This window comes from Marmota monax, unplaced genomic scaffold, assembly GCF_021218885.2.
Source record: "Marmota monax isolate L192 unplaced genomic scaffold, Marmota_monax_Labrador192_F-V1.1 WCK01_AAM20220418_F8-fsc00002, whole genome shotgun sequence".
NCBI lineage: Eukaryota > Metazoa > Chordata > Mammalia > Rodentia > Sciuridae > Marmota > Marmota monax.
In genome coordinates this window covers 17,675,488-17,702,465 of record NW_026693571.1, presented here as the reverse complement: position 1 = coordinate 17,702,465, position 26,978 = coordinate 17,675,488, and the positions used below count along the sequence as shown (strand labels likewise).

Genomic DNA, 26,978 nt, shown 5'->3' with positions numbered 1-26,978 from the left:
TCTGAAAAAGAAAAATAATAAAACAAATATAACAATAATATACTAAAACATCTAAACTATACAAGGCTAAATCACATACCTAAGAGTACTAAGAATAACTAGCATAGCAAAAAGACACATTCTAGTAAAATTAACTCGGCATCTAGGCAAAAAAGAGCAAATGATATATAAAGAAATAAAAACTTAAGACTGGTGTGGTGGCCATGCCTGTAATCCCAACCAGTGGGGAGGCTGAGGCAGGAGGATCAAAAGTTCACCCTCAACAACCTGTCTGGAAATAAAAAATAAAAAAGGATTAGGAATGTAGTTCAGTGGTAGAGTGCCATTGGGTTCAATCCCCAGGACCCACAAAAACAAAGAAGTTGAGGCAGGAGAAGCATTTGAGACCAAGAATTCAAAGCCAGCCTAGGCAACATATTAAAGATACTAAGCCCAAAAAGAAATAAAATAAATATCCCAGTTACCAAGAAAGTCAGAAGCTAAAGGCACAGAGGCTGGCACAACATAACCTGGGTTCAATTTAGAGCCCTTCTTTTAAAAAAGAAAGATAGATAGATAGTCATTAGATTTTGCTCATCAGTAATACTTGCAAAAAACAATGGAGTAACATATTTAGATACCCAAGGAAAGAAAATGTGGGCCAAGGACTCTGTATCCACCAAACTAACAACATGGAGTAAATCCACAGACGAACTGTTTTCAACATTCTAGAACTTAATGAGCATAGTTCCCATAAACCCTACCTAGGAATCTACTACAAAACAAATTTCAGGAATCTAAAATAATTTATGTATATATACACACACACACACGTGTGTGTGTATATACACATATATACATATGGACTGATGTTGAGCATTTACTCTATTAAATACTTATAGACTTAAGACTAAATGATGGTTGAGAGAATGTGTAGTATGTATGCTACATAGTAATGATGTTATGTTCTGACACTATAGATATAGTTCAAATATCTTAAGAATGGTGAACTAAAAAAATTATTGGGTGTCTTGCTTTCCTTTCTCTTTTGTCAGCTGGGGTTGGCAGAACCTAAGAGGCTTGGACCAAGGAAATTTATTGGGACCAAAGAAGCAGTCATAACTGAAAATACAGCTAAGCTTGATAGGGCCTGCACTAACAGTTAACAAGGCAACTTTTCAAATACAGGGGAAAATGAATAAGTAAGTGGGGAACCACTTTTCTCATTGCCAGAGAATAGCAATACAAATAGGAAAATGCAGAGGCTTGAATAAACTCTATGATACTACACTGAAATGAAGTTTGTGAACACGTGTGTGTGTGTGTGTGTGTACAGACATCAAAATTAATACTGATCAAACTACTATAGATGTATGTCTACATTAAACATAACACACATATGTAGAAATGCATATCTACACACACACAAACACACACACACACACACAAATTCACACATACATGTATTTCCTAGTTCTGTCCACTCAGAGGATCAGGAGCAATGATCTCTCTACAGCAATGAGGCCTATCTAATGACTGAATCTTAGTTTCTAAATACAACTGTCTCTTAAAGGAAACAGCTCCTTGGAGAAATAGCTGATTTCTAGGACAGAGAAGTAAAAAGAAAGTATGCAAATTGTTTTGTGCCAGAAAGTAAAAAATTTCAAAGAATGATGAAGACATGTCAAAAAAGACACAGAGCCAGGCTCAATGGTGCATGCCTGTAATCCCAGTGACTTGTGAGGTTGAGGCAGGAGGATTCTGAGTTCAAAGCCAGCCACAGCAACTTATGGAGGCTCTTAGCAACTCAGCAAGACCCTGTCTCAAATAAAATATGGCTCAGTGGTTGAGCACCCCTGGGTTCAATCCTTGGTACCAAAAACAAAAACAAAAACAAAAAGACACAGGAGCCAGGGTGAAGAGGTGCATTATTTTGTATCAAAACAAATAATGATAACAGATTAAATGGGTATCTATGAATCCATCCAGATAAATAAGCCTAAATGCCATCTAATATATGATAGAATTAGCAAACTGCCATTTGGCAACCATCAGAAATTTATTCAGAAAAGAATAATCAATGACTGTTACAAGGATATGATAAAAGTTTGTTGAGGAAAAGGATGTTTATAGTTTCAAATTATTTCCCCACAAAGTATACATTAATTACCACAGAGAAAAAATAAACTTCATAAACTTTATAGTAGAGAAAACGGGCAATCACCAACTTAGCAAAATGATCAAAGTAATCTCAGTAGTAAGGACCAAATCAAAAATTGTGTGTCTCCTGATATGTTACACTAAGAATAGAATACCACTTGTATGGTACTCCTAACAAAAGTTCATATGAGGAAATAAGTCAAACCCCAAATATAGGGAAATTCTATAACTGGCCTATCCTCATCAAAAAAGTAAAAGTCGAGAGAGAAAATAAAGAAATCATGATATCTTGAGGAAAAAACATACCCACCAAATAAATGCAACACATGCTTTTTTGTCATAAGGGACATAACTGAGAAAACAGGCAGCATTTAAATGAGGTACATGCATTAATTTCCTAAATTTGATGGTTATAATGTGGTTAAGAGTGTCCTTGTCTTAGAAAATATACACTAGCCAGGACACAGTGGCACACACCAGTAATACTAGCTATTCTAGAGGCTGAAGCAGGAAGATCACAAATTCCAGGCCAGTCAGGGCAACTTAGTAAAATCCTCTCTCAAAATAATAAAGACTGGGGATAGAGTACCCGTGGTGAAGCACCCTTGGATTCAACCCTCCAATACCCTCCAATATATGTGTGTATAATATATACACACACACATACATATATAAGTGTGTGTGTGTGTGTGTGTGTATATATATATATATAGAGAGAGAGAGAGAGAGAGAGAATGAGAGAGAGAGAATTATTCAAAGGTGATGGGACATCACATCTACAACAGAACTATTAATCACTTCAGGAAAAAAATACAATAAGAAACATTGTGGGTGTGCGTGTATGTACACACATGTACTTAGCAGTGGGAGGTAGAAGAGGAAGAATATGATAAAGCAATGTAGTATCATTTTTTAAAAACTGGAAAACTGAAATGTATATGGGAGTTGGTGCTATTCTTTGTATGAAGTTTGCATTATTTGTTAGTCATGCATTGCTTAACAAGATTTCAAGAGAAATGTATTGTTAGACAATTTCATCACTGTGAAAACATAGTGTACTTATATAAACTAAGACAACCGATATAACTAGGTATTATAATGTTAAGAGTATATGCAACCTGCAGCTGATCAAAATGTAGTTATGGGGGACATGACTGAATTTGTATAAATCTGTTATTATTGTGACTTCTATAAGTTTGAAATTATTTCAAAATTTTATAAAATAGGAAAAGAGGGAGAATATATGTAAAGAAAACATAACTGTCTTCAATAATTATATTAATGGGTAAGTACTGATAAATATTACTATGAAACGATTATATATACGATATGGCATGAAGCAAATAATCATGGTATGTTCTATAATCTCCCATGTCTTTGAGAATCAGGATTACAAATGAGGTAGAAAGGAGATAGAAATATAAATTTTTAAAGTTTACATAAAATCCTGAGGTACTTAGCTGAAATTAGAAGTAATAGTATAAACATATAAACCATATCATCTTTAAAAATAACACACATTCACACATAAACAATATATATTTTCTACTTCTGGGCACTGAAAAACCCCCAGACAACGAACAACCTAGATGTCATAGTATCCTTAGTGCTCATATTATGATGGAAGAAAAACATTTTCCACTAAAAAAAAAAAAACAAAAACAGTTTATAAGAGATGTAGATAATTCCAGGTCTGCCACAGAAAAATGTCCTGAGGAGCTTGAACATTTTGTTATACCAAAGAATAAAGTTAAGTATTAAAGACTACTGGAGATTTGTCTATAGAACTCTGGAACTATTATCATAAAGGGGATCCCACAAGCCAAAAACCTAATAAAATACTAACAATTAGTTGCTTTTAGAGAATAAAAGGTAATAGGCTCCCTTTCTCAAAAAAATGATTAAAAAAAAATAAAACAAGCATTTATTATGCTTTTCCTATTTGGTTCATACAACTGCATAACCATAAAACAGGTGAGAGTAGAGTGCCCCTTTATGGAAGTATTTTAGCTAATACCTGAAGAAATTATTTTTAAAGTATGAAGCCAGATAAGAAAGTGATTATTTATTTTTAATATTTACAGATGACCACAGGATCCTATGAATGTAGTTAGAGGCTATCTGTAAGTCCCCTTTCATTTTTAGCATAAAGAAGTTCTTCTAGTGTTCTAGTGACTCATCTGTACTAATAGCTGCATTCTGGATATTACTAAAGCAGGATCATGCAGTTGTTTCACATTTTCAGGAGTTATTATGACACTGAAAATTTTGTACAATTTTCTACACAGAGTCTCTGCCTAACAATAGCTGTTTACACACATTAGTTTACACTAAACTCTTTTAGTAAAACTCTCAACAACTGATATTATTTGTGAGCTTCAAAACCCAGTTTCACCTTATAAAAAGTGAAATCAGAGTTTTCTGTATTAACAATTACTGAAATGAATGCCTGAAAAAAATAACATGATTCTTCTAATATACTGCCAGAATTTAGAACACACTGGATTTTTCTGATTTATGTAATGTCATCAGTCACATGAAATCTCATTTGCAGTAATGTACAATATCATAAACAACAGTTGTGCAAACTACTTATAAAACAAAGTTCATTTACTTTTTGGTTTTAAAACTCTCTGAGTTCATTTTTTGCATTTACCTTCCAGATACACTGAGATTTTAACATAACCTGCATTTAATTAATACATATGCTTGGTTCATTAAAAAAAAAAAAAAAAAAAAAAAAAAAGTAGTAGTAGTAAACATTACTTAAAAATCCCACACAAGAAGAAAAAAAAACATACTATTTTCATATTTTTAACTCTAGTCACTCTCATTGGCTGGCCACTCAGCTTTACAGACAATTTCAAAGGAAAAAAAAATGCATCTGTAGCTTAACTTTATTCTATTGTTGATATACTGTGGATATTCTTTTATAGCAATAAATATAGTCCTCAGCATTTTTAATAGGTAAATAGTATATAAGTGCAGTGAAACTTATTTTGTCAATTCCCACTGATGGACATTTATATTCGTCCCAAATTTTTGCTCATCATAACCCTTAAATCTGTATTTTAAACACTTAGTGTGTTATTGAAAAGCTTCATTTGTGAAAGTGTTAACATGGAATATCATGCAGTTATAAAACTCTTATTTAGTTATTTAACAAATCCTCTTTATTGAGAATTGTAAAATTTTATAAATAAATATCATTCCAGAGACCTGTACATGCCATAAGTATATGTAAAACAGCATTAGGTATTATGGTAGTAAAACGAATGACAAAAGTTAAAATGGCTCAAGACTTCTAAGGAATTTTTAATCTAAAAGAGGGAGAGATTTTATACAAACAATAAAGAAATGAGGGCTAGGGATGTAGCTCTGACAGAGCATTTGTTTTTCATATGATTTAGGGCCCTGGGTTTGATCCCTAGCACAGGGAAAAAAAAAAAAAAAAGCAAAAACAAAAAACAAAGAAATGAAATACTGCATGGCAGAACTAAATGCTAAGTAAAGCATAAAATATGGAGTTCAAATCCCAACTTAAATTAATCCTAATTTAAAGGAATTATTTTGTCCTCAAATAAGTACTAAAAAAATGGCATGAGACAAATACACTGTGAACTGCAAAGCATCATGCAGGGTGTTTTTATTTTTTGCCATATAATAATACGTGACATTCTTATTGTAATTAAGATAATAAAATATCCTTACAATAACCCTGTGAAAACTGAGGCTCAGGAAAGGAAGGAGGAAATGACAGTAACCAAATCATTATTATGCCCAGTAGATACTTAACATTTCCTCTAGAATATAAACTCCAAGAAAACAAGAACTTTTGTCTTATTATGCACTGAATCCCTAGTTCCTAGAATACTGCCCAGCACAGAAAAATATATATTCAAAAATAATCTCCATTTTATAGATGAAGGAAGTAAGTTCAAGAAGATTAAATGACCTACCCAAAATCACACTACTTAATAATTAAGGTTCAAACCCAAACTCAGTATTCTTCTTTCAACTCTAATGTGTAAAATAGTTTTGACTACTAGATGAAATTTGGAAATAATTTTTTAACACTTAATTTCATCATACAGAAATAACTTTAGAATAGATAATCTGTACTAATAAGTTTTAATTAAGTCAAATAGAAATAAAATGCAATTATTATAAAAAGAATAGGTTGGAAATATTCCAGATGTATGCTTAAAGTGCTTTGCTTATTACTATGAGACAAAAAGGGAGAGAAATTTTCATTTTTATTAGATAAAATTTTAAAATAATATAGCAAAAAATAAAGGAGGAAAAATTTACATGTTATCTCTCACATGAGGGGAGGAAGGGATTACTTTAATTGCTACAGTGCAGACAGATGCTGAAAATTATAGATAATCCATTCATTAAACTTACCTATTCATTAAAGTAGATGCAGAATGGTCTTTTATGAAGCTATAGGCCACCATTTGATTCAATAAACAATAAAAATGTTTTCCTTTTTAAAAAATAATCTATAATCTGTCCCCCTATGAAAGACTCAAATATTAAAATAGCAATGTAAAACAGTGAAACTATAAACCTTTACCAAAGTCCAAAACATATCAATAATTCAATAAACATACAATCTAAGAAACCAAAATGTAACTTACTTTTCTGCCTACTGAGATTATTTTTCCAGAAATTTATTTATCCTGTGTGGTAGCTATTCATGTATATTAACACTCCCAAACCTAAACTCAACTCATTGTATAAAAATATTTAAAAGTTGTACAATTCAAGAAGTTCACTGCAACAAGTACACTGTACAATAATACTGTCAAATAAAAACATTGAGAGCAACAATGTCCTAGATCCCTTTGGAGATCAAGTTTTTCCTCAAGGAAAACTCTTACCAATTTTTTGAAGCGTTTTATTAATCAGACTTGTTACCTGACAAGAAAAAAATTTTAAAAGGATAAAAATCCTGCAATTTATTAGTACTCAGTTGCAAGTTTTTCCATTTACTGAACTATAAGAATAGCAGAAACCATAGTAAATACTTTCTTTTGCCTTAGTACAGGTACATCCAGAAGTGAACTTTTTTGGGGGGAGGGAGGGGTAGTGGGGATTGAACTCAGGAGCACTTGACCACTGAGCCACATCCCCAGCCCTATTTTGTATATTTTTATTTAGAGACAGGGTCTCACTGAGTTGCTTAGTGCCTCACCATTGCTGAGGCTGGCTTTGAACTCATGATTCTCCTGTCTCAGCCTTCCGATTTTTTTTTTAATATTTATTTTTTAAAAAGTTGTAGGTGGACATAATACCTTTATATTTATTTGGTGCTGAGGATTGAACACAGTACCTCACATGTTTTAGGCGAACCCTCTACTCCTGAACCACAATCCCAGCCCCAACGATTCAATTTTCTGAAATACAAGAGTTTTATGGTAGTCTAAAATAGGTAATATCAGGGATAACATTTAAAATCTCATAACCAACAGCTCTAGTTTTCTTCTACACTAAATTTTTTTTATCAGGGTCTTCCACAAATGTTCTAGATCTTTCCCTGTCCTGAATTCTTAAATTATTCCAAAAAATATCTTCTGAGAATATTTGACATAAAATACTTTTATAAGTACTTGTACATAACTTTATTCCAGCTCACATCAACCCTGTGATGACATTTCATATATAAAGAAAGCTAAGAACCTTGTCTCCAGTTACAAGATGTTAGAGACACAGTCTGCATCTCAACTAAGGTTTTCAACTACCCCAATATCATACCCTATCAACTTTACTAGATAATTACAAAATGCCCTTATAGTACATTGGTATCACTGACTTTCACACTTATATATCTTAATTTTCCCAATGGTTATGGTCTTTAAAAGCAACAACTGTGTTGTTGTTATAAGATGAAAAAGTTCAGAAGATCCTTTACACAACGCGCATATGTTTGATGCTACTAACTCGTACACCAAAAATGGGTAAGATGGTAAATTTTGTTTTTAAAATTTAAAAAAAGCTCCTTTCTTTTTCTTCACCTCCTGTATTCTCTGATAAGAGTTCAATTATAATGTTAATGCAAAGGATAGAGAGAAAAGCAAAGAGCACAAGTGTTTCAACAATGTAGAAAGTAACAAACCAATAAAATAGGTAGTCCCACATTCTTCTTATCAGTAATTTTGTTCTTAACCTGGAAATATTTTGAACCTCAACCAAAATATTATCCAGTGAGTAAGGCAATAAAGGGTAGTGGTTAAAGGCCTTTTGGAATCCCAAAGCTCAGCTACTATTCTGACTTTGCTACTAAGTGTTGTGTGACCTTGGTAAGATACTTTCATTCATTCACTCATTCGTTCGTTTACCAAAAATATTTTCATATGGGTAATAAACCTGGGAAAATGACTCCTGTACTTATGTATAGGACTGTTCTAAGGAGTAAATAATTACATAAACATGCCAGGCACAATTATTGGCACTCTGTAACTTTGTGTGTGTGTGTAACTTTGAAGTCTAGAGAGTAGGACAATTAATAGGATAATTTCAACTTAAGTACACTGTTACTTAAAGATTAATCTATTTTGTCGAAATTATGGTATTATCAAGTCAGATGCTATTTAGCAAATCATTGCTGACTCTTGATCAATCTTTCAAAGTGTATGCTCCTCTCTTTTAAAGAATCCGTCTCTCCCAGGGAAAAGCAATGTCATCTCAGGTATTCGAAGATGTTTGTTATGGAGACAGCTTTCTACAAAGCCCAGAAGATGGTGAAATCTGAGATTAGCCATCAGAGTTCCTTGATCCTCTCACTTCATTAGGGGACTAGGCCTTATTTGGGAGAGAGGGGACCACATAATCAAACACCCATATAAAACTGCCCTACGGTAAGACTGGACCAGTCTCCTCCTGGGGGAATGAGGACTGGGCATTTTCGAAAACGGTTCGGGGAGCCTACAACTCTTGCGGTCAGCAGAGCGGCGGCGACCCGCAGGCAGGCTGGTGCAGAGGGAGTCTCGGACAGCCTATTTCCAGGCGGGCCCGGGCCTGGCGACAGCCGGACCGCCGGCCTGCTCTTCCCCAGGACCCCACGGCGGCTGGCAGGCCCGGGCCCCGCCAGCTCCCGCAGGCGCGGTGGGGTGGGGGTGAGCTGCGCGACGGCCAGGCCCCAAGGCAGGAGAGGAGGGGCACTGAGGTCTCACCGCGGGCCGAGGGCAGAGGGTAGAGCTTCTCGGCCTTCTGAAGGAAGCGCTGGGCCTTCTCGCGGTTGCCGGCATTCAGGGCCTCCCGGGCGATCTCAACACATTTCTCTGCCTCATCCCGGTTCCCCTCCATGGCTTGCGCCTGGTTCCCTTTCCTCGGGAAGAACAGCTACGACGGGGAAGCCGCCGCCGCCGCCGCCGAGGAGGCGAGGCCAGCCCGGGTGGGGGCGTGCGGCGGCGAACGGGGAGGAGCACAGGGGACCGTGGCGGCGGCGGCCCGGGCGCACGGGCGGGCCTCGCAGCTCCGCCTCCTCACAGCGGCCTCCCCGCCCCCCGCGGGCCGCTACGGCGCGAGCCGCATCTTCTCCAGCCCCGGACTGATCTCCTGGGCCTGGGTGTCCCAGCCCACGTGGCGGCCGATAGAAAGAGCCGACTCGTTCAGAGCCAAGGAGCCCACCACAGCCCGCGGGCGACAGCAGCCCCACGCGGAGAGGGGTGGGGACGTGGCCGCCGGCATCGAGAGCGCCGTGCCCCTTGACCTCCGGGCGCGGCCGGCGTAAATAGGAGCCCGCCCTGCGTGCGGCCGGGACGGCGGGGTAGGGGAGGAGACTCAAAAAATTCCCAGGGAGCGAGGCCCCGCCTCTGGGCCCCTCGTCCGTGGGAGGATTAGGTCAGGTGAGGATCACCGTGTCAGTCCCACACTTGGCATTTCCGGCACGTCAGAGCGTCGTTGGACCCTAACCCTGGGGCTTCCTTTACTGCCTCATTCCAGACTGTACCTCTGTAGTTTTCCAAAAGATACAAATTTAATCTGGAATTTGCAATTATTCTGGTGAAAGCAGATCCAAGCAGCGGTAATCCTAGGCCAAGATAAAAAGGACCAGCTCTTTCACCTATTAATACTTCCTTTTCCATTTTTATAACATTACCTCTAGGAAGTACCATGTCCTGTTGATCTCAGTGATGGGAAAAGGACCACTTAGAATGTTTGGCAATGTCCACATTTAAAGTTTAAAATTTTTTTTTTCAGAACTTGTATCAAAACGTTAAAGATCCACTGCAACTCAACCACAATTTTTACATGTTGAGTGGGTCGAGCTATTGTTAGCAGCATCAACTACTATCCTTACTACTTACAAAGGAATTCTCATTATCTATAAAAAAATAAAAATGAGTATATTCCCAAAGTTATGACTGATTAACTTTCAGACTTCAAAACAGTGCCTGGCACCCAGAAAGCAGTAATTCTACCTATCCTAAACTGAAAAGTTCTTAATGTGGAAGTAGCTATGCAGATAACTTCCCCACCTACCCAAGTCCATCAGTTAATTGTGCACTGATGTAGTGCTGTCACATACTGACAAGCACAGGCAAGGCAACAAACAGTGCAAGAAAGAGCAATTATCCCTCTCCAGTTCCTGCCAAACTTCTAAAATCTTTTAAGAGTTCATTATATAATGTAAAAATATATATATATATATATATATATATATAGTTGGTTACCTGACTTTGGTGATCTAGAGAATAACTGTTTAATTCCTAAAGGAAAAAAATGTGCTTGATTATTGCTGTATGAGATGTTCCAAAGAACCATTTTTATTACAATCAAACAATTTTAGAACAACTAGTTTGGGATATGACCTTTATTGAACTTATCCACCAGAGTGGAAATAATGTCTGTACAAAACCAAATGTTTGTTACTATAACTTCTGCATCACAATTAAAATCCAAACAGTTTTTTAAAAACAGTCAACTCAATCAAAACCCACTACTTCAGAATCAATAGCTTCTTTGAAGCCACAGTAACACTTAAATATGGTTAAGACTCGAATGCAGAAATTTGGTTGGTTGGAAAGCTAATTAAACTTCCAACTTGCTCAAATAGAATTACAAAAAGGCAAAATTGTGGTTTTTTTTCACAGAGATACAGTCCACTGGAATCACCAACACTGGACAGCTGTTAAGAGTATTAGAGTCCTGAGATAATAAGGAATCCAGGCATCCTTTAAACAGTCTTCTGTTGTCCTTTCTTCCCAATCAGAGATTTGTGGATATGAGGGATGACACCTAGGAGAGTGACATGGATTAATTCTTCTGTCAGTATATTTTTTGAATGACAGTATTTGAAACCAAGGCAGTTGACTGCTCAATTGGTAGTCATTAAAAACTTAAAAGTTCAAATATTGAGTTATACAAAAAAACTCAAACCATACTGCATCAATAAAAATATACTTAACATCCTCTTCCAGACTACAATCCATTATTAAAGCTAAAAATTCTTTCCTTTTCTAAGTTTACTTAAAAATTTGAATTACATACCACCACCAGCAATTGTAGCCTTGATGAGAGAGTCCAATTCTTCATCTCCACGAATAGCAAGTTGCAAGTGACGAGGGGTGATACGCTTTACCTTTAAGTCTTTTGATGCATTTCCTGCCAGTTCAAGTACCTAGAAGGCAGAATCTAATCAATCTTCCAACTTTCCTCAGCTAAGATCCATAAAGCAGTATCAAAATCTTAACGAGCGGAAATCTACCAAATTTTCGAAGCCTCCCCCAAATAGCCTGAATGGCAAGATATGCAAAAGCTAAGGGCACGCAATTATATTTCCAAGAGCAGCAAACTCAAGCTCAGTAGGATCCTTATTAAGCACCAGCTCCCTCTAGCGTTCTCTTTGGTTTCTCGCCGCGCTTAGGGCCTGGGAGTTTTCTTGCATCACTTTCCTCCTTCCCTCACGCTGCTTTCCCCCGCCCCCTAAACCTTTTCCAGATTACAGGCGTACACCCATTTACCTCTGCGGTGAGGTACTCCAGGATGGCTGCGCTATACACAGCGGCAGTCGCGCCCACACGTCCATGGCTGGTTGTCCTAGATTTCAGGTGTCGATGAATACGGCCCACAGGGAACTTAATTTTAAGCACACAAACAAATGCATAAAGATAATGAGTCAAATACGGGCAAATTACACGCGCGCCAAAGCAAGGGGCACGGACACTGGTGCAGCAACGCGCCCTGGCACCTACACACGTGATCGATGCCCCCCCCCATATTTATCGTATCCGCAAGCTTAAGTCGCGACACCCCATCACCCACGCAAAGATGAAACGCCCATCCAGAGCAATGATAAACAAGAAAGGAGGTGCAAAGAAAAAGCCATGGCAGTCACACTGCACAAACTACTGACCTGCAAGCCGGCTCTCTGCGAGCGGGAAACCGCCTTTGTCTTGGCCTTTCCGGAGTCCTTCCCAGCCTTACCACCAGCCTGGAGCGCGCAGACGCCCGCGAGCGGAGGAGGAACGGAGAATATAGAATTACCAGGGCGGTGCGCCCCTCCCCCACCGCGCGTCCCGGGCGCGAGCGCGTCCCCGCGCCCCGCCGGGGTCTCTGGCCCGCCGCGCAGTGCAACGGCGACCCCGCCCGCTGCCCCCCGCCGCGCGCCCGCCGCGGCCGCGCGCCTCCGCCCGCTGGCCCCCAGCGGCGCTGCGCGCGCCACCCAACCCCAACCGTCGCCGCCCGCCGCGAGATCGGGGGCTGCTCCGCTTGCAGCCGACAAAACACCTCCCCCCGCACTTCCAAATCCTGTCTCCGCGCGTTCCCAACCGTCGCCACTTCATTCCCATCCCCGTGTGTAACGGGTTTTTCCCCCGCCGTCAAAAAGCCGCGGAGTCATCGAGCGTCTCTTCGAAGTTTACCATCTCAAATTCTGCTGAAGCTCAGACAAGCAAGGCAGAGAATAGGCGAGAAAAGGCTAGTCAGACACACAGCGAGATCCCACCACCTACTCCTTCGTCGCACCGCGATTCAAACTGCGCTGTCTCCCGCCTTCCCCGCTCCCTTTATACTGCAGAATGTTCCCTCATCCGGGAACTCGGATTGCTCATCCCACCAATGGCTGCCACCCGCCCTCGGGACGCGTCCTTGAGGCCTCAGCCAATGAGCAAGCGAAGAAAAGGGCGGAGGGGCGGGTGCTTCAAAACTCGAGCCATGATTGGGGCATGGGGAGGAGGTGGGGGAGGGCGGAGGGATGAGACTTGGGGAGAAGAAGGGCACAGCGGCGGGAGGAAAGAAACAGAGCGATCTAGGCTCGGTGAGCGCGGAGATCAGCCGGTTGCTGTCACGTGTCTGAAAGGAGGAGCTGAAAGGCCCAGGGGAGGAGCACGCGGTAGCGTCTCCTGCCCCCACCCTGGTCCCCTAGAGGAGTTCTGGTGACCACGTGAAGTTGCCTCAGGGTCTAGCCCACCCTTCTCAACTCTTAACCCCGAGCTCCTAGCCAGCAAAGATCTGCTTCCCCGCATTCTTCTTCCGAGACCCGGGGCTCCTGGCATGCTGCTCTCCTGCCCAGTCTCAATTCCCGGAGGCTCCTCCTGTCTGACAGGTGGCACAGACATGTTCAGTAGAAGAGCTCAGGTCTGCCCTGACCCGGCGAACCACAACCTTGAAAGAGATTCCGGGTACCCCCGCCACACACAGGCGAGTCCCCTGCCACCGACTGCACTTCATTTTCTGCTGAATCTTTCACCCTTTCTTTTCTTACAAATAGTTCCGCGGGAACAAATGGTGGAGCCAAGTCACCTCGCCGGTCACAAAAGATCATTTTGTCTACCCACAGGAAGCTTGGGGTGAGGCGGTATTTTGTTTTTCCTTTAATCAAATCATGAACCTTGTTTTTCTGGAGACTACACATCCACGGGTTATATCAATAATGTAGTGTCTAAAGTTGATTTAGTGAAACCTCAAAGCTATTATGTGTCAACTTTTCTACACTAAACATTTTGCTACGTGACAAATGTTCGGTAAATGTCAGTGGGGTAACTAACATGATTCACAAGCAGTTACAGATGGTCCATGTAATCAATTACAAATGGTGGGCTTAAAAAATAGTACTGTACTCACAGTGCTATCATAATGCCTGCTACAGGGCCAACTAATAGATTAATAACACCTGCATATATTTCAAGCTGCTTGGGGACAGTAATGATCTATAGTTTTCGTATTTATTGTGCTTAATAGTGCATTACACTTTTAACATAATCAAATACTTTCAACGTGGAGAAAATTTTGAAAGGAACTCTGAAGTACTTTAGATTCGATTTTAATTTGAAATTTAATTTTATCAAAGAATCTCCCCATATCTGGGAGATAAATTCTAGAGAAGAGGTACCCAGTAATTTTTATAATAAGATTTAGCGATTCTCCTCCATGGAACTAAGGAATTATTATGATGTCATCAGTAACAAGAATGTAATGGCAATAGAAAGCTGTGAAACGTGATGTAATAGTTAACCTTGGCTCCAATGAGGCTTCATGATGTAACCAAAGTTAGTATCTTCTCCAATTTAAACAATTATTTATGAGCTCTTTTCTTTGAAGCCTAACTAAAGGAATTCACTGTGGCATCATTGAATAGTTGTTGAGAAGCTGAATTCAGGTGCACATAGTCATGAATTGTGCCTCTAGCTTCTCCTGCTTCATCTTAGTTATTAACCTTTTGGAGCTTCAATTCCTCCTGCCACTCCCGCCACCACTGTGGGTGTGTGGGTGTGTGCCCTGCCTTGAACCCAAGGGCACTTAACCACTTAACCATATCCCCAGCCCCTTTTTTTGAGACAGGGTCTCACGGGGTTGCTTAGGGCCCTGATAAGTTGCTGAGGCTGGCTTTGAACTTGTGATCCTCCTTCCTCAGCTTCCCAAGCTGTGGGGATTACAGGTGTGTGCCACTGTGCCTGGCTCAAGACCTCTTTTTTTTTTTTTTTTTAATATTTATTTTTTTGTTGAAGTTGGACACAATACCTTTATTTATTTATGTGGTACTGAGGATTGAATCCAGGGCCCCATACTTGCCAGGCAAGCTCTCTACCATTGAGCCACAACCCAAGCACTCAAGTCCTCTTTTGAAATAGGTATAGTATGACTTATTTTCCACATATTTGTTGAAAGATTAGAGAGAAGGTATGCTATGAGTAGCATGTAGTTGGCACATAGTAAGCACTTGATAAATAACTACTATTCTGTTCTACATTGGATTCCAGAGAGAGATGAATAAAGTATCTTTTATTCCTAAATCTTTTTTTCCTGACTAGTATATTTGCTTCCACTGACTGAAAGTAGCAAACCTGAAGCCTATCCAAAATATAGAAAACCAAATCACTCAACATCCAAAAATCCAAAATTGGTTTAATATACCCAATAAATTTCCTTGTCCTTGAGATAACAAGACAATATTTGTTTCCCCAAATAATAATTTCCTACTTCCTTTCCTGCCCTGGAAAAGGTGTAATGCAAAAATGTTAATATTCTTGGCTTACCTTCTCTCTAATTGTATTCATAATAATATATGTATTTGTAATAATACATGTATTTATAGTAATACATGTATACATAATAATATATGTATAATATACCAAAACTATGTAATTCTATTTGTTCAATGCCATATCAAATTAGCTACTTAATGAATTTTCTTCTGTCACGAGAAACGAAAAACTAATATGAAGTAGATGCCCCCACTATTTTTATCTTTAACAGCCTTTTCCTAACATCCAAACTTTCTCTCAAACATATTTGTTAACTACTATTGTTCATGACATTTTCTGTAGAGAATTGAATTGGAAATTCTCAACTGGGGAATTTTTAATTTTTCAACTATGTCTTGCATTAAATACCTCTTTTTAAGTAAGTAGGAACAGATTTCCCATTTACGTAAAAGGATTTTAGTTATATTTATATAGCTGTAGCATTCTTCATTAAAATCCACTTAGAATCTTGATTCTTGCTGAATGCCACAGTACAGGCCTAAGATCTCAGCCATTGGGAGGCTGAGGCAGGAGGATCACAAGTTTAAGGCCAGCCTCAGCAATTCAAAAAGACTGTCTCAAAAAAAAAAAAAAAAAAAAAAAAAATTTTTTTAAAGACTGGGAATGTAGCTTAGGGGTAGAGCACCCCTTGGAACAATCTCAGTACCCCCTTCCCAAAAAAACCCTATTTTCTTTTTTTTTTTTTTTTTTTTTTTTTTTTTAAAGAGAGAGAGAGAGAGAGAGAGAGAGAGAGAATTTTTTTTTTTTTAATATTTATTTTTTAGTTTTTGGCGGACACAACATCTTTGTTTGTATGTGGTGCTGAGGATCGAACCCTGGCCACACGCATGCCAGGCGAGAGAGTTACCGCTTGAGCCACATCCCCAGCCCATAAAAAACCCTATTTTCACTTAGAACATTCACTAAAAATGTGCTTTTGAGGATTCATTCAGAAAATGAGCTCCAGTGTGATGTAATACAAAATATTAACCAAGAATAAAAGAATTTGGATTAAGTCTGGGCAGCTACTCACTAGCTATATGCCCAGGAATAATTTAAACGCTTGAGCCACAGTTTTTTCATTGATTGGATAAACTAACCTTATAAAATTGTTAAAGAATTTCATGAAGTGAGGAGAATATAAAGCGTGATGTATTAATGTTTGACACAAAAGTCATGCATATTTCTCCATGAATTCTTCACATAAATGTGACAGTAAGATAAGTCTCTGAATTTAATTGTGTTAAAACCGAGTCCATGTGTTTGAATTCCATCTGCACCTCCCCGACCACAGATGACACACTTGGCAATTCCAAAATGCTAGACATAGAGTACAGAAAGGATCAACAGACTCTACTTATCCCAGACCCACTGCCATTCAGGAAAAGTAATTCAAAGATTGTGTGACCTAATACTTCTTTTATTACAGCACTAACTTTTTCCACATCTAAAAGTCCTCAGAATTTTTGGAAATATAATGTTTTGACATCAAAATTCAAGAGTATTGGGCTGAGGACATAGTTCAGTTGGTAGAGTGCTTACCTCACATGCACAAGGCCCTGGGTTCAATCCTCAGCACCACAGGAAGAAAAAAAAATTTCAAGAGTATTACCTTCTCGTATTATTCTTTCATCATCTATTGTTGATAGATATCAATATTGATCTTTAGGATTTGGGGAATTGGTGAAGTAAGTCTATAAATTGATATTGTTTTCCCAAATATGATCTTACTTGACTGTATCTGTATTTTGTAAGATTTATCTGTCCAGCTAATATGCAAGTCGACATGCATAGTAATATCCCCACCACATTTCTAACAAATTGTTATAGAAATTTGTTACAGTTTGGATCTAGAAATGTTCCTTGAAAAGCCCATGTTTCAAAAGCATGATCCCTAATGCAGAAATGTTCAGAGGTGAAATGATTAGATCATGAGAGCTATGTGAAACCTCATCAGGGGCTTAATCCATTTGATGGATTAATAATTCAAATAGATTGTATGGTGGTAACTGTATGCAAGTGTGGCATAGCTGAAGGAAGGCCATCACAGGGGGAGTACACTTAGGGATCATGTCTTGTTCCTGGCTCTTCACTTTCTTTCTACTTCCCAGTTGCCATGAGCTGAGCAGTTTTCCTTTTCTATGCCTTCTACTGTGACTTTCTGCCATAGGCCCAGAGCGATAGAGTCAACTGAACATAGACTGAAGCTCTGAAACCAAAATAAACTTTTTCTCCTGTAAGTTGTTCTTGTTAGGTATTTGGAGCACAGTGATGAAAATTGACTGACACAACATTTAACATTTTTATTATCATATTGTCTTCTTTTGTCTCTTGCTGTATATAACCAAGACAGAATATAATACCATATACTATAACACATGATATATAATCACTCCCTAGTAATGTAATCATTCCCTAATAATGATTGGTTCTATCAGTCTATTAAGTAAAACAGAGCATATTCATTCAGTTGTTGTTCTTGCCAGGCGGTGTGCCAAGCAATAGCAATTGGGAAACAGGATTTGAAGGTCTTAGGTCCTTCCCTCAGTCTAGCTTAGACAATTAGTAAAACAAGGCTTTACTCATTAAGACCACATTAATGAGCTATTATAAAGTGAGTATCAGATTAGCTGCCAAATTGACAGTACCTTTAATTTAAAAGACAGACAATTGTAGACTGGAGTGTTTTGAAGAGTTCATGTTTAACTGGACTAAGAAGAGAGTTTGGAATATCAGGTTGTTATAAAGTAGTAGCAGTTAGAAGGTAGTTATGACAGAGATTTCTAGTTATTATCCTATATCCACTTTTCCACCTCCCTCAGTATCAGGAAGTTTGAGCAGGACACATGGTTTCTTAATCCATTCTGTGCTACTGTAGCAAAATGCCTGAGGCTGGGAATTATAAAGAGCAGAAATTTATTTCTCACAGTTATGGAGAATCAGAACACTCAGTTGTCTGGATGAGGGTTACTCTTTGCTTCTGAGATGGTGCCTTGATGCTGCATCCTCTAGAGGGGATGAATCTGTATCCAGTGGATGGAAAGGTAAAAAGAGATGAAATCTTCTCAAGACCTTTTGTACATTGGTGAGGATAGATCCCTCATGATTCCGTCACCTCTTAAAGGCTGCCCCTCCCAACACTGTTAAGTTGGGGATTAAGTTTCAGCTTAGTTTTGGAAGGGACAAAAATATTTAAACCACAGTACATGGTCATCAGAATGAAACTGAATTCGGTCATGAAAATAAGCTTTTTCCCAAAGGTGAAAGCAGCAGTGGTAAGTGCAACATACAGAAAATGTCCTTAAATAAGATAAGTCAGTTCTTCTTTTCTCTTTTTTTTATATTAGTAAGCATTGTTTTATTTATGACAGCGGAATGCATTACAATTCTTATTATATAGAGAGAGCACAATTTTTCTTATCTCGGGTTTTATACACAATATATTCACACCAATTCGTGTCTTCATACCTGTACTTTGGATAATAATGATCACCACATTCCATCATCATTAATAACTCAATTTCCCCTCCCTTCCCCTCCAACCCGTCTGCCCTATCTAGAATTCATCTATTCCTCCCGTGCTCCCTCTCCCTACCCCACTATGAATCAGCCTCCTTATATCAGAGACAACATTCGGCATTTGGTTTTTTGGGATTGGCTAACTTCACTTAGCACTTTCTTCCCTAACTCCATTACTAACTGGAATGAAGACAGAGTTTGAGCACCATTTTGTACCATGAAATGAATTTGGAAACATAGGTCAAACATGAGAGAATGATAAAACAAAAGGATCAGTGGTCTTTGATATTATGGAATATCAAACTTGCCATGGATCTCCCTGAAATTTCCCTTTTGGTGGTGGTTAGGAATTGAACCAGGGCCTTGTGTATGCTAAGAAAGTGCTCTAGCACTGACATATCTCCTCAGTCCTTTTTTAAATTTTGAGACAGTGTCTGACTAAGTTGCCAAGACTGGCCTCAAACTTGCCATCCTCTTGCCTCAGCCTCCCAAGTGTCTGGGATTACAGGCATACATCACTGCACCTGGCTGTTTGAAAGAGCTCCTCTTATTTTGGTTCTGTCACTAGCAGCTGAACTCAATTCTAACTATTTGTAGTACAGAGGATATGTTCTAGGACTCCTAGTGGATGCCTGAAACCACTGACAACACAAAATGCTGCATCCTCTAGAGGGGATGAATCTATGAATTGTTTTTCCTCATACATATATACATACATACCTATGAGAACATTTACTTTATTTATTAGACACAGTAAGAGATTAAAACAACAATGAAATAGAGCAATGACAATATACTGTAATAAAATTTGTGTGAATGTGGTCTTTCAAAAATGTTTTATACTCACCTTATGATGATGTGATATGATACAATGTCAAAGGTAATGAGAATAAATGAGGTGAATGATGTAGGTATTGTGACAGCATTAGGCTACTATATAAGCATAATGTGAACACAATCATGCAATCCCACAAGAGTTACTAAGGGACTAACTTGGGAGATGTATACAATGTGAATATGCTGGACAAGGATAATTCATGTCGTAGGCTGGACGTAGCAGGAATTATAAGATTTCATCACGCCACTCAAAATAATGTACAATCTAAAATTTATAAATTGTTTATCTCTGGAAATTTCCACTCGACGTTCAGACTGGTTGATTTCAGGTAACTATAATCACAGAAAGCAAAACCACAGAAAAGGGGGGAACTTCTATACATTAACACCCTAAATACTTGGAGAAACATAGTAGAGTTTACCCTGAAGAACAGAGAAATCTAATATTCCTGAGAAGGGGAAAATACAGTGTTCCTCAATTTTAGCACATCATGGCATACAAAGAAAATTGTAAAAGAAATTTTTTGTTATAATGCTGGCAATGTTGACATTGCTTGGGTATAAAGCCAAATACTGTATGACACTTAAACCAAGAGAAGGTTGTAAAAGATCTTGAAGGAAAAAATGTAAAGATTTAGTGACCGTGACTTTTAGGAAGGTATAGTGGTAGATATCAAGGACAAGGGAGATAGTATCAAAGAAAATACCCAGGTGATTTAGACTGGTGGTCTGAAACATAAAGTGGGAAAACCATCTATAGAGACAGGAAAATCAAAAGGGTGGATGTGAATGGATAGAGAAGAGAGTGAGCCAGAAAAGTTGTGAAAAGGACTGACAGTGGAATCCAGGTGAAATTTTCTGGTAGTATATTGGCAGTAAAGGAAGGGATGGTGAAAGGAATCAATTTCAAACATATATCTCCCAGTTAATGTTCAGTGAAGACAGAGAAATGATAGCTGATGGTAAAAGAGTGCAACTGGATAAGAGGAAAAACTTCTATGGCACAATAGGATAACTGTGGTTGGCAAGTTAATTGTGTATTTCAAAAAATAGCTAGTAGGATTTTGAATGCTCCCAACACAAAGAAATAATAATGTTTAAGGTTGTGGATATGCCAATTACCTTATCAGGTCATTGTACATTATATACATATTTTGAAATATCACACTGTACCCCATAAATATGTATAAAAACTGCCGATTTGAAAGGGCTTATAAAAGATATATGCTGAGGAATGTTCTGACAAAAAGTTAGATGATCTTGTTACCACAGATGAGAATAGCAAAGAAAAGAATGACTACAAACAAAAGCAGAATTGAAGCATGATTTCACTGTGGGCCCAGTGACTGCACACTGAACAAGACAACTCCTTGTGGTTACACCATCTGATAAGATTCTGTTCAGAACATTACCACATGTGCATTGTTAGTTCTGTGTGATTCATATTAATCTGATGTTGATCTTTAATATACTCCTCTGTTTACTAAAAGTGATAATATTGCCATAGATTCTGTGACTCGATCAGGTATCATCAGAACTTTTTGTTGTTACATAAATCTCTTAATACTCCACATGACTAGAGAATGACAACTGAGAAAAGCTCATTGGCTAAATGCTGTAACTGTGAAATTCTTCACAACTTCTTAGTATTATAAGGAATCCAAATACCTCCTTCATTCTAAGGAGGAAAAAGAGGCCCCACAAAAAGACTGGAGGCTGAATATTCTCTCTTATTTGTGGATGCTAATCTCAAACAGAGGAGGTTGGGGAGGGGAATAATAGAAATAGATTGGACTGAACAGGGGATGATAGAGGGATGGGGTCGGGGAGGGGAACAGCAAGGACAATAGAAGTAATTGGTCATAACTTTCCTAGCATTGTATTTGTATACACCACCAGGTAACTCCACATTATGTGTGACCACAAGAGTGGGGAACTAATAGAATAAGTTACATGTGTATCCTGCCAAAAATACATTCTACTGTCATGTATAACTAAAAATAAAAATTAAAAAAAAATTTTAAAGACCAGAGTTTATAAACATTGATGGGTTGTGTCACTGCAGTATGCTAATTTTGAATCCTTTAGGCATATACCAAGGAGTGGGATAACTGGATCAAATGGTGGTTCCATTCCATTATAACAGCTAATTCACAATAGCTAAGCTATGGAATCAGCCTAGTGCCTTTCAACAGATGAAAGAATAAAGAAATATATATATATATATTTTTATATATAAATATATATAGCCATAAAGAAGAATGAAATTATGGCATTTCAGGTAAGTGGATGAAACTGGAGGCTATCCTACTAATGGAAAATAATCCAATTCCCAAAACCAAAGCCTGAATGTTCTCTCTGATATGCAGATGCTAACACACAATTAGGGGAGGACAGGAAAGATTAGAAGTTCATTGAATTAAACAAAGGGGTTGAGGGAAATAAGGGGAATGGGAATAAGAAAGACCATAGAATGAATCAAACATAACTTTCCTATATTCATATATAAATACATGACCAGTGAAACTCCAAATCATGTACAACCACAAGAATGAGATCCTAATTAGAATGTTATACTCTGTGTATGTATAATATGTCAAAATACACTCTATTGTCATGTATATGTAAAAAAGAACAAATAAAAATGTAAAAAAATAAACCCAGATTTTATACTTAAAAAAAAAAAAAAAAGACAAGAGTTTAGAAGAACACAATGTATACTTCACACCCTTTCAGAGATTCAGCCTTAGGGTAAAAACCATATAAAAGTTGGGGCCATCACATTATTTGTGAACCCCAAAACAGATGAACATGACTACCCAGGCCTCTCAGTTGGATGGAAATGGCTCAGAGAAGAGACAGGTTTTTCCACACCCATAGACTTTCTGTACTCTGGGTGTGTGTGCATGTGTGTGTTTGAGTGGGTATGGTGAAGGAAAGTAGAATCATTTGTTAGCACAGTATGACCTAGTCAAATCTACCTAAACATGGCTGTCAACTCATCTAAGAGACATCTTGTTAGATATTGGAACTATTTAAAGGAGTGTATCACAGTTGGATAGAGAATTACCCTTATTGGGATTTAATATTGCCAGGGTCCATGCAGGGGATAAAAGAATTGTTGAATAGTGCATAGGAATAGATATATCAGCAGGATTAGATTATTTGAGATATGTTATTAAAGAAGATCAACTGCTCTAAAATTCTTCCAAGTGATTATTTACTTTTCTAAGGCATTTCATGAGTTTTCAGTGAACTTGCATCCACAGTCTCATTTCCACCTGAAAACATCTAAGGTAGACAGGAACGTGACTTATCTCCTTTTTAAAAGACAAATAAATAGGCTTCTGGAACATTCAGACACACGAAGACCAGGTGAGGATCCTCCATGTTCTTTCTATAGACTTGTGCTTTTGAATGGAAAACTTCTCAGAAGAGGATTTAATTTAAAATTTGTGTCCATACAGAACTGTGATTTTTCTGTGTCTTAAATAAAATATGTAAACTCTTTCTCTGAACAACCTTAAGACTTCAATGCTATTCTTTCTAGATGGGTACTGTTTTCACTATCTTCTTGTGTCTTGATGTTTTGTGAAAGTCATTAATTTCCTCACTAAGCCTTCTCAACTGCTCATAATCTCATCAGGAAACAGAGTAGATCTCTTCCTCCATTAATAGATTAATCCAGCAACTCCAGGCAAGAGCTGTCCAAGCCATTTATCATATTTCACTACAGGATATGGAAATTTACATGTTGGCTCTCTGTTTAGTTTTTTATTTCCTGTTTTAAAGTTAAAATAGTATACTCATCTTAATTCTCCAAAATGAAGCAAGTCACTTTTTCCTCTAAACTAAGCTGAAAATTCAGTAATTTTACAGTATATGTAAAGAAAGGACAAAATCTAATCAGTGCTATTGTGTATTATTATAATGTGGAAGTACTTGCTTCACATCATTAATTTTATAATGTAGTAAAACTTTACTGATTTGCAGAAAGAGCTTGATCAAATTAATGAATATTTTAAATTATAGAGCACTTGAAGATAGAGTATGTACATCTATGAGCTGCATAAATATGTAACCGATTTATATACTTTTGCATATGAATATCTAAAACTCCAAGGGGCTGCTAACCAGTGTTGCCAAGAAAAATACTAGTAGATTCGCTGAAATTCATATGGAAAAATAAAAGACCCAGAATAGCAAAAACAATGCTAAGCAAGAAGTGTGAATCAGGCGGTATAGCGATACCAGACTTCAAACTATACTACAGAGCAATAGTAACAAAAACAGCATGGTACTGGTACCAAAACAGGCGGGTGGACCAATGGTACAGAATAGAGGACACAGAAACCAATCCACAAAACTACAACTATCTTATATTTGATAAAGGGGCTAAAAGCATGCAATGGAGGAAGGATAGCATCTTCAACAAATGGTGCTGGGAAAACTGGAAATCCATATGCAACAAAATGAAACTGAATCCCTTTCTCTCGCCATGCACAAAAGTGAATTCAAAATGGATCAAGGAGCTTGATATCAAATCAGAGACGCGCCATCTGATAGAAGAAAAAGTTGGCTACGATCTACATTCGGTGGGGTCGGGCTCCAAATTCCTCAATAGGACACCCATAGCACAAAAGTTAATAACTAGAATCAACAAATGGAACTTACTCAAACTAAAAAGTTTTTTCTCAGCAAAAGAAACAATAAGAGAGGTAAATAGGGAGCCTACATCCTGGGAACAAATCTTTACTCCTCACACTTCAGATAGAGCCCTAATATCCAGAGTATACAAAGAACTCAAAAAATTAGACAATAAGAGAACAAACAACCCAATCAACAAATGGGCCAAGGACCTGAACAGACACTTCTCAGAGGAGGACACACAGTCAATCAACAAGTACATGAAAAAATGCTCAACATCTCTAGCTGTCAGAGAAATGCAAATCAAAACCACCCTAAGATACCATCTCACTCCAGTAAGATTGGCAGCCATTAGGAAGTCAAACAACAACAAGTGCTGGCGAGGATGTGGGGAAAAGGGTACACTTGTACATTGCTGGTGGGACTGCAGATTGGTGCAGCCAATTTGGAAAGCAGTATGGAGATTTCTTGGAAAGCTGGGAATGGAGCCACCATTTGACCCAGCTATTCCCCTTCTTGGTCTATTCCCTAAAGACCTAAAAAGAGCATGCTACAGGGACACTGCTACATCGATGTTCATAGCAGCACAGTTCACAATAGCAAGACTGTGGAACCAACCTAGATGCCCTTCAATAGACGAATGGATAAAAAAAATGTGGCATTTATACACAATGGAGTATTACTCTGCATTAAAAAATGACAAAATCATAGAATTTACAGGGAAATGGATGGCATTAGAGCAGATTATGCTAAGTGAAGCTAGCCAATCCCTAAAAAACAAATGCCAAATGTCTTCTTTGATATAAGGAAAGTAACTAAGAACAGAGTAGGGACGAAGAACAGGAGAAGAAGATTAACATTTAACAGGGATGAGAGGTGGGAGGGAAAGGGAGAGAGAAGGGAAATTGCACGGTAATGGAAGGAGACCCTCAGGGTTATACAGTGGAGGGGGTAGAGAGAGGAGGGGAGGGGGGGAGAGGTGGGGAGGGGGGAGGGTGGATGATGGGAAAGGCAGCGGAGCACAACAGACACTAGTATGGCAATTTGTAAATCAATGGATGTGTAACTGATGTGAATCTGCAATCTGTGTATGGGGTGAAGGTGGGAGTTCATAACCCACTTGAATCAAAGTGTGGAATATGATATGTCAAGAAATTTGTAATGTTTTGAACAACCCACAATAAAAAATTAAAAAAAAAAAAAAAAAAAGGATTTATAAACCAGGTGCAGGTGGCACACACTCGTAATCTCAGTGACCTGGGAGGCTGAGGAGAGGATCACAGTTCAAGGCCAGCCTTGACAACTTAGCAAGATCCTGTCTCAAAATAAAAAAGAAGAGCTGAGGTTGGCTCAGTCGTAGAGTAGCCCTGGGTTCAATCCCCAGTACCACACACAAACACAAAGGACTTATAACAGCATTTTTTGCAAGTATATCAAAACTCAAGAACTTTTTATTGTTTTTGTTTGTTTGTTTGTTTTTGTACTGAGTATTTAACCCAGGGCCACTTAACCACTGAGTTACGTCCTCAGTCCTTTTTTGGTGTTTTAGAGAAAGGGTCTTACTGAGTTGCTTAGGGCCTCTCTGAATTGCTGAGGCTGGCTTTAAACTAGTAATCCTCCTGCCTCAGCTTCCTAAACCACTGGGATTACAGATTACGTGTACCACTGCACCCAGCTCAAGAACTTTTTAAATGTATGTTTAGGAGTATTTGTGTTCTCCTATTAAGATGGTTTATAAATATTCTTAATGGATAGTTCAAATTATAGGTCAATTTCCAGTAACATAAAAAAACACAGATATACAAGATGGAAAATGCTACACCTCTACTGTTGGTTGGCTGTGGTAACTTGGCCTCAAAGTCTGGGGAACATGGCTTGAAATTTCATCTACATAGCAAGCACATTTTTCTTCACACTGCATATTTTGAAGGTAGCCAAATCTCCTCAAGTCACCACTAGGTGCTGAGATGCTTTGCCTTGAATGATAACTCATGTACAAATATAAACATAAGATTGCACCTGTTGTAAGTTCCCTTGGTCAGTTTGCTTCACACACTTCCAAAGACTGTTTTGAATGAGTGACAAAGCACCATTTCACTTATGTGCTCTCTATATGGATTATATATGTGTGTATAAACACTAGGGTAAATATGCTAAAGAATATGAAGTAATACTCTTCCCAAGACTCATTTTTACCTCCAGAACATTCCACCAGAAATACTACTGCTTCTCAGAGAGGGGCAACCATGTAATGGATTCTCATCAATGTATGTGGAAATAAGGAGTCATTTCTAAGTCAAGGCTCTTGAAAAGTAGGAGTGCTTTCTCCACGCGCTTTTTCTGTATTGAGTACTGCATGCATAT

General features: G+C 38.3%; 3 protein-coding genes across 7 annotated transcripts in view; 1 reads left to right on the top strand and 2 right to left on the bottom strand.

Moving 5' to 3' along the window:
* Dnajb14 (DnaJ heat shock protein family (Hsp40) member B14) overlaps nt 1–9,843 on the bottom strand; it is a 45,829-nt gene extending 35,986 nt beyond the window's left edge. Inside the window, exon 1 of one of the 3 annotated variants that reach the window (XR_006854894.2) lies at nt 9,318–9,841. Coding sequence is in view for 2 of the 3 variants with exons in the window: in XM_046458950.2 (XP_046314906.1) it covers nt 9,318–9,450 (133 nt within the window). In the remaining variant the exon portion in view is untranslated. Of the gene's footprint in view, nt 1–9,317 lie in introns of all 3 variants that reach the window. The other 2 variants (XM_046458950.2, XM_046458948.2) reach the window with 2 other exon arrangements.
* Nucleotides 9,844–10,942: 1,099 nt separating this feature from the next.
* On the bottom strand, nt 10,943–13,166 carry LOC124102569 (histone H2A.Z). The gene is made up of 5 exons (XM_046458979.2): nt 13,011–13,166; nt 12,503–12,580; nt 12,111–12,224; nt 11,638–11,767; nt 10,943–11,385 (listed from the first exon to the last, which is right to left on the bottom strand). The coding sequence occupies exons 1-5, from the start codon at nt 13,011–13,013 to the stop codon at nt 11,324–11,326; spliced, it is 387 nt and encodes a 128-aa protein (XP_046314935.1). The 5' UTR covers nt 13,014–13,166; the 3' UTR covers nt 10,943–11,323.
* Nucleotides 13,167–13,348: 182 nt separating this feature from the next.
* The window catches only part of LOC124102757 (sel1-repeat-containing protein YbeT-like), a 135,520-nt gene continuing 121,890 nt past the window's right edge, over nt 13,349–26,978 (top strand). For all 3 annotated transcript variants that reach the window (XR_006854971.2, XM_046459222.2, XM_046459224.2), the window contains exons 1-2: nt 13,349–13,405; nt 13,859–13,937. The gene's annotated coding sequence lies outside the window, so the exon portion shown is untranslated. The remainder of the gene's footprint in view (nt 13,406–13,858; nt 13,938–26,978) is intronic.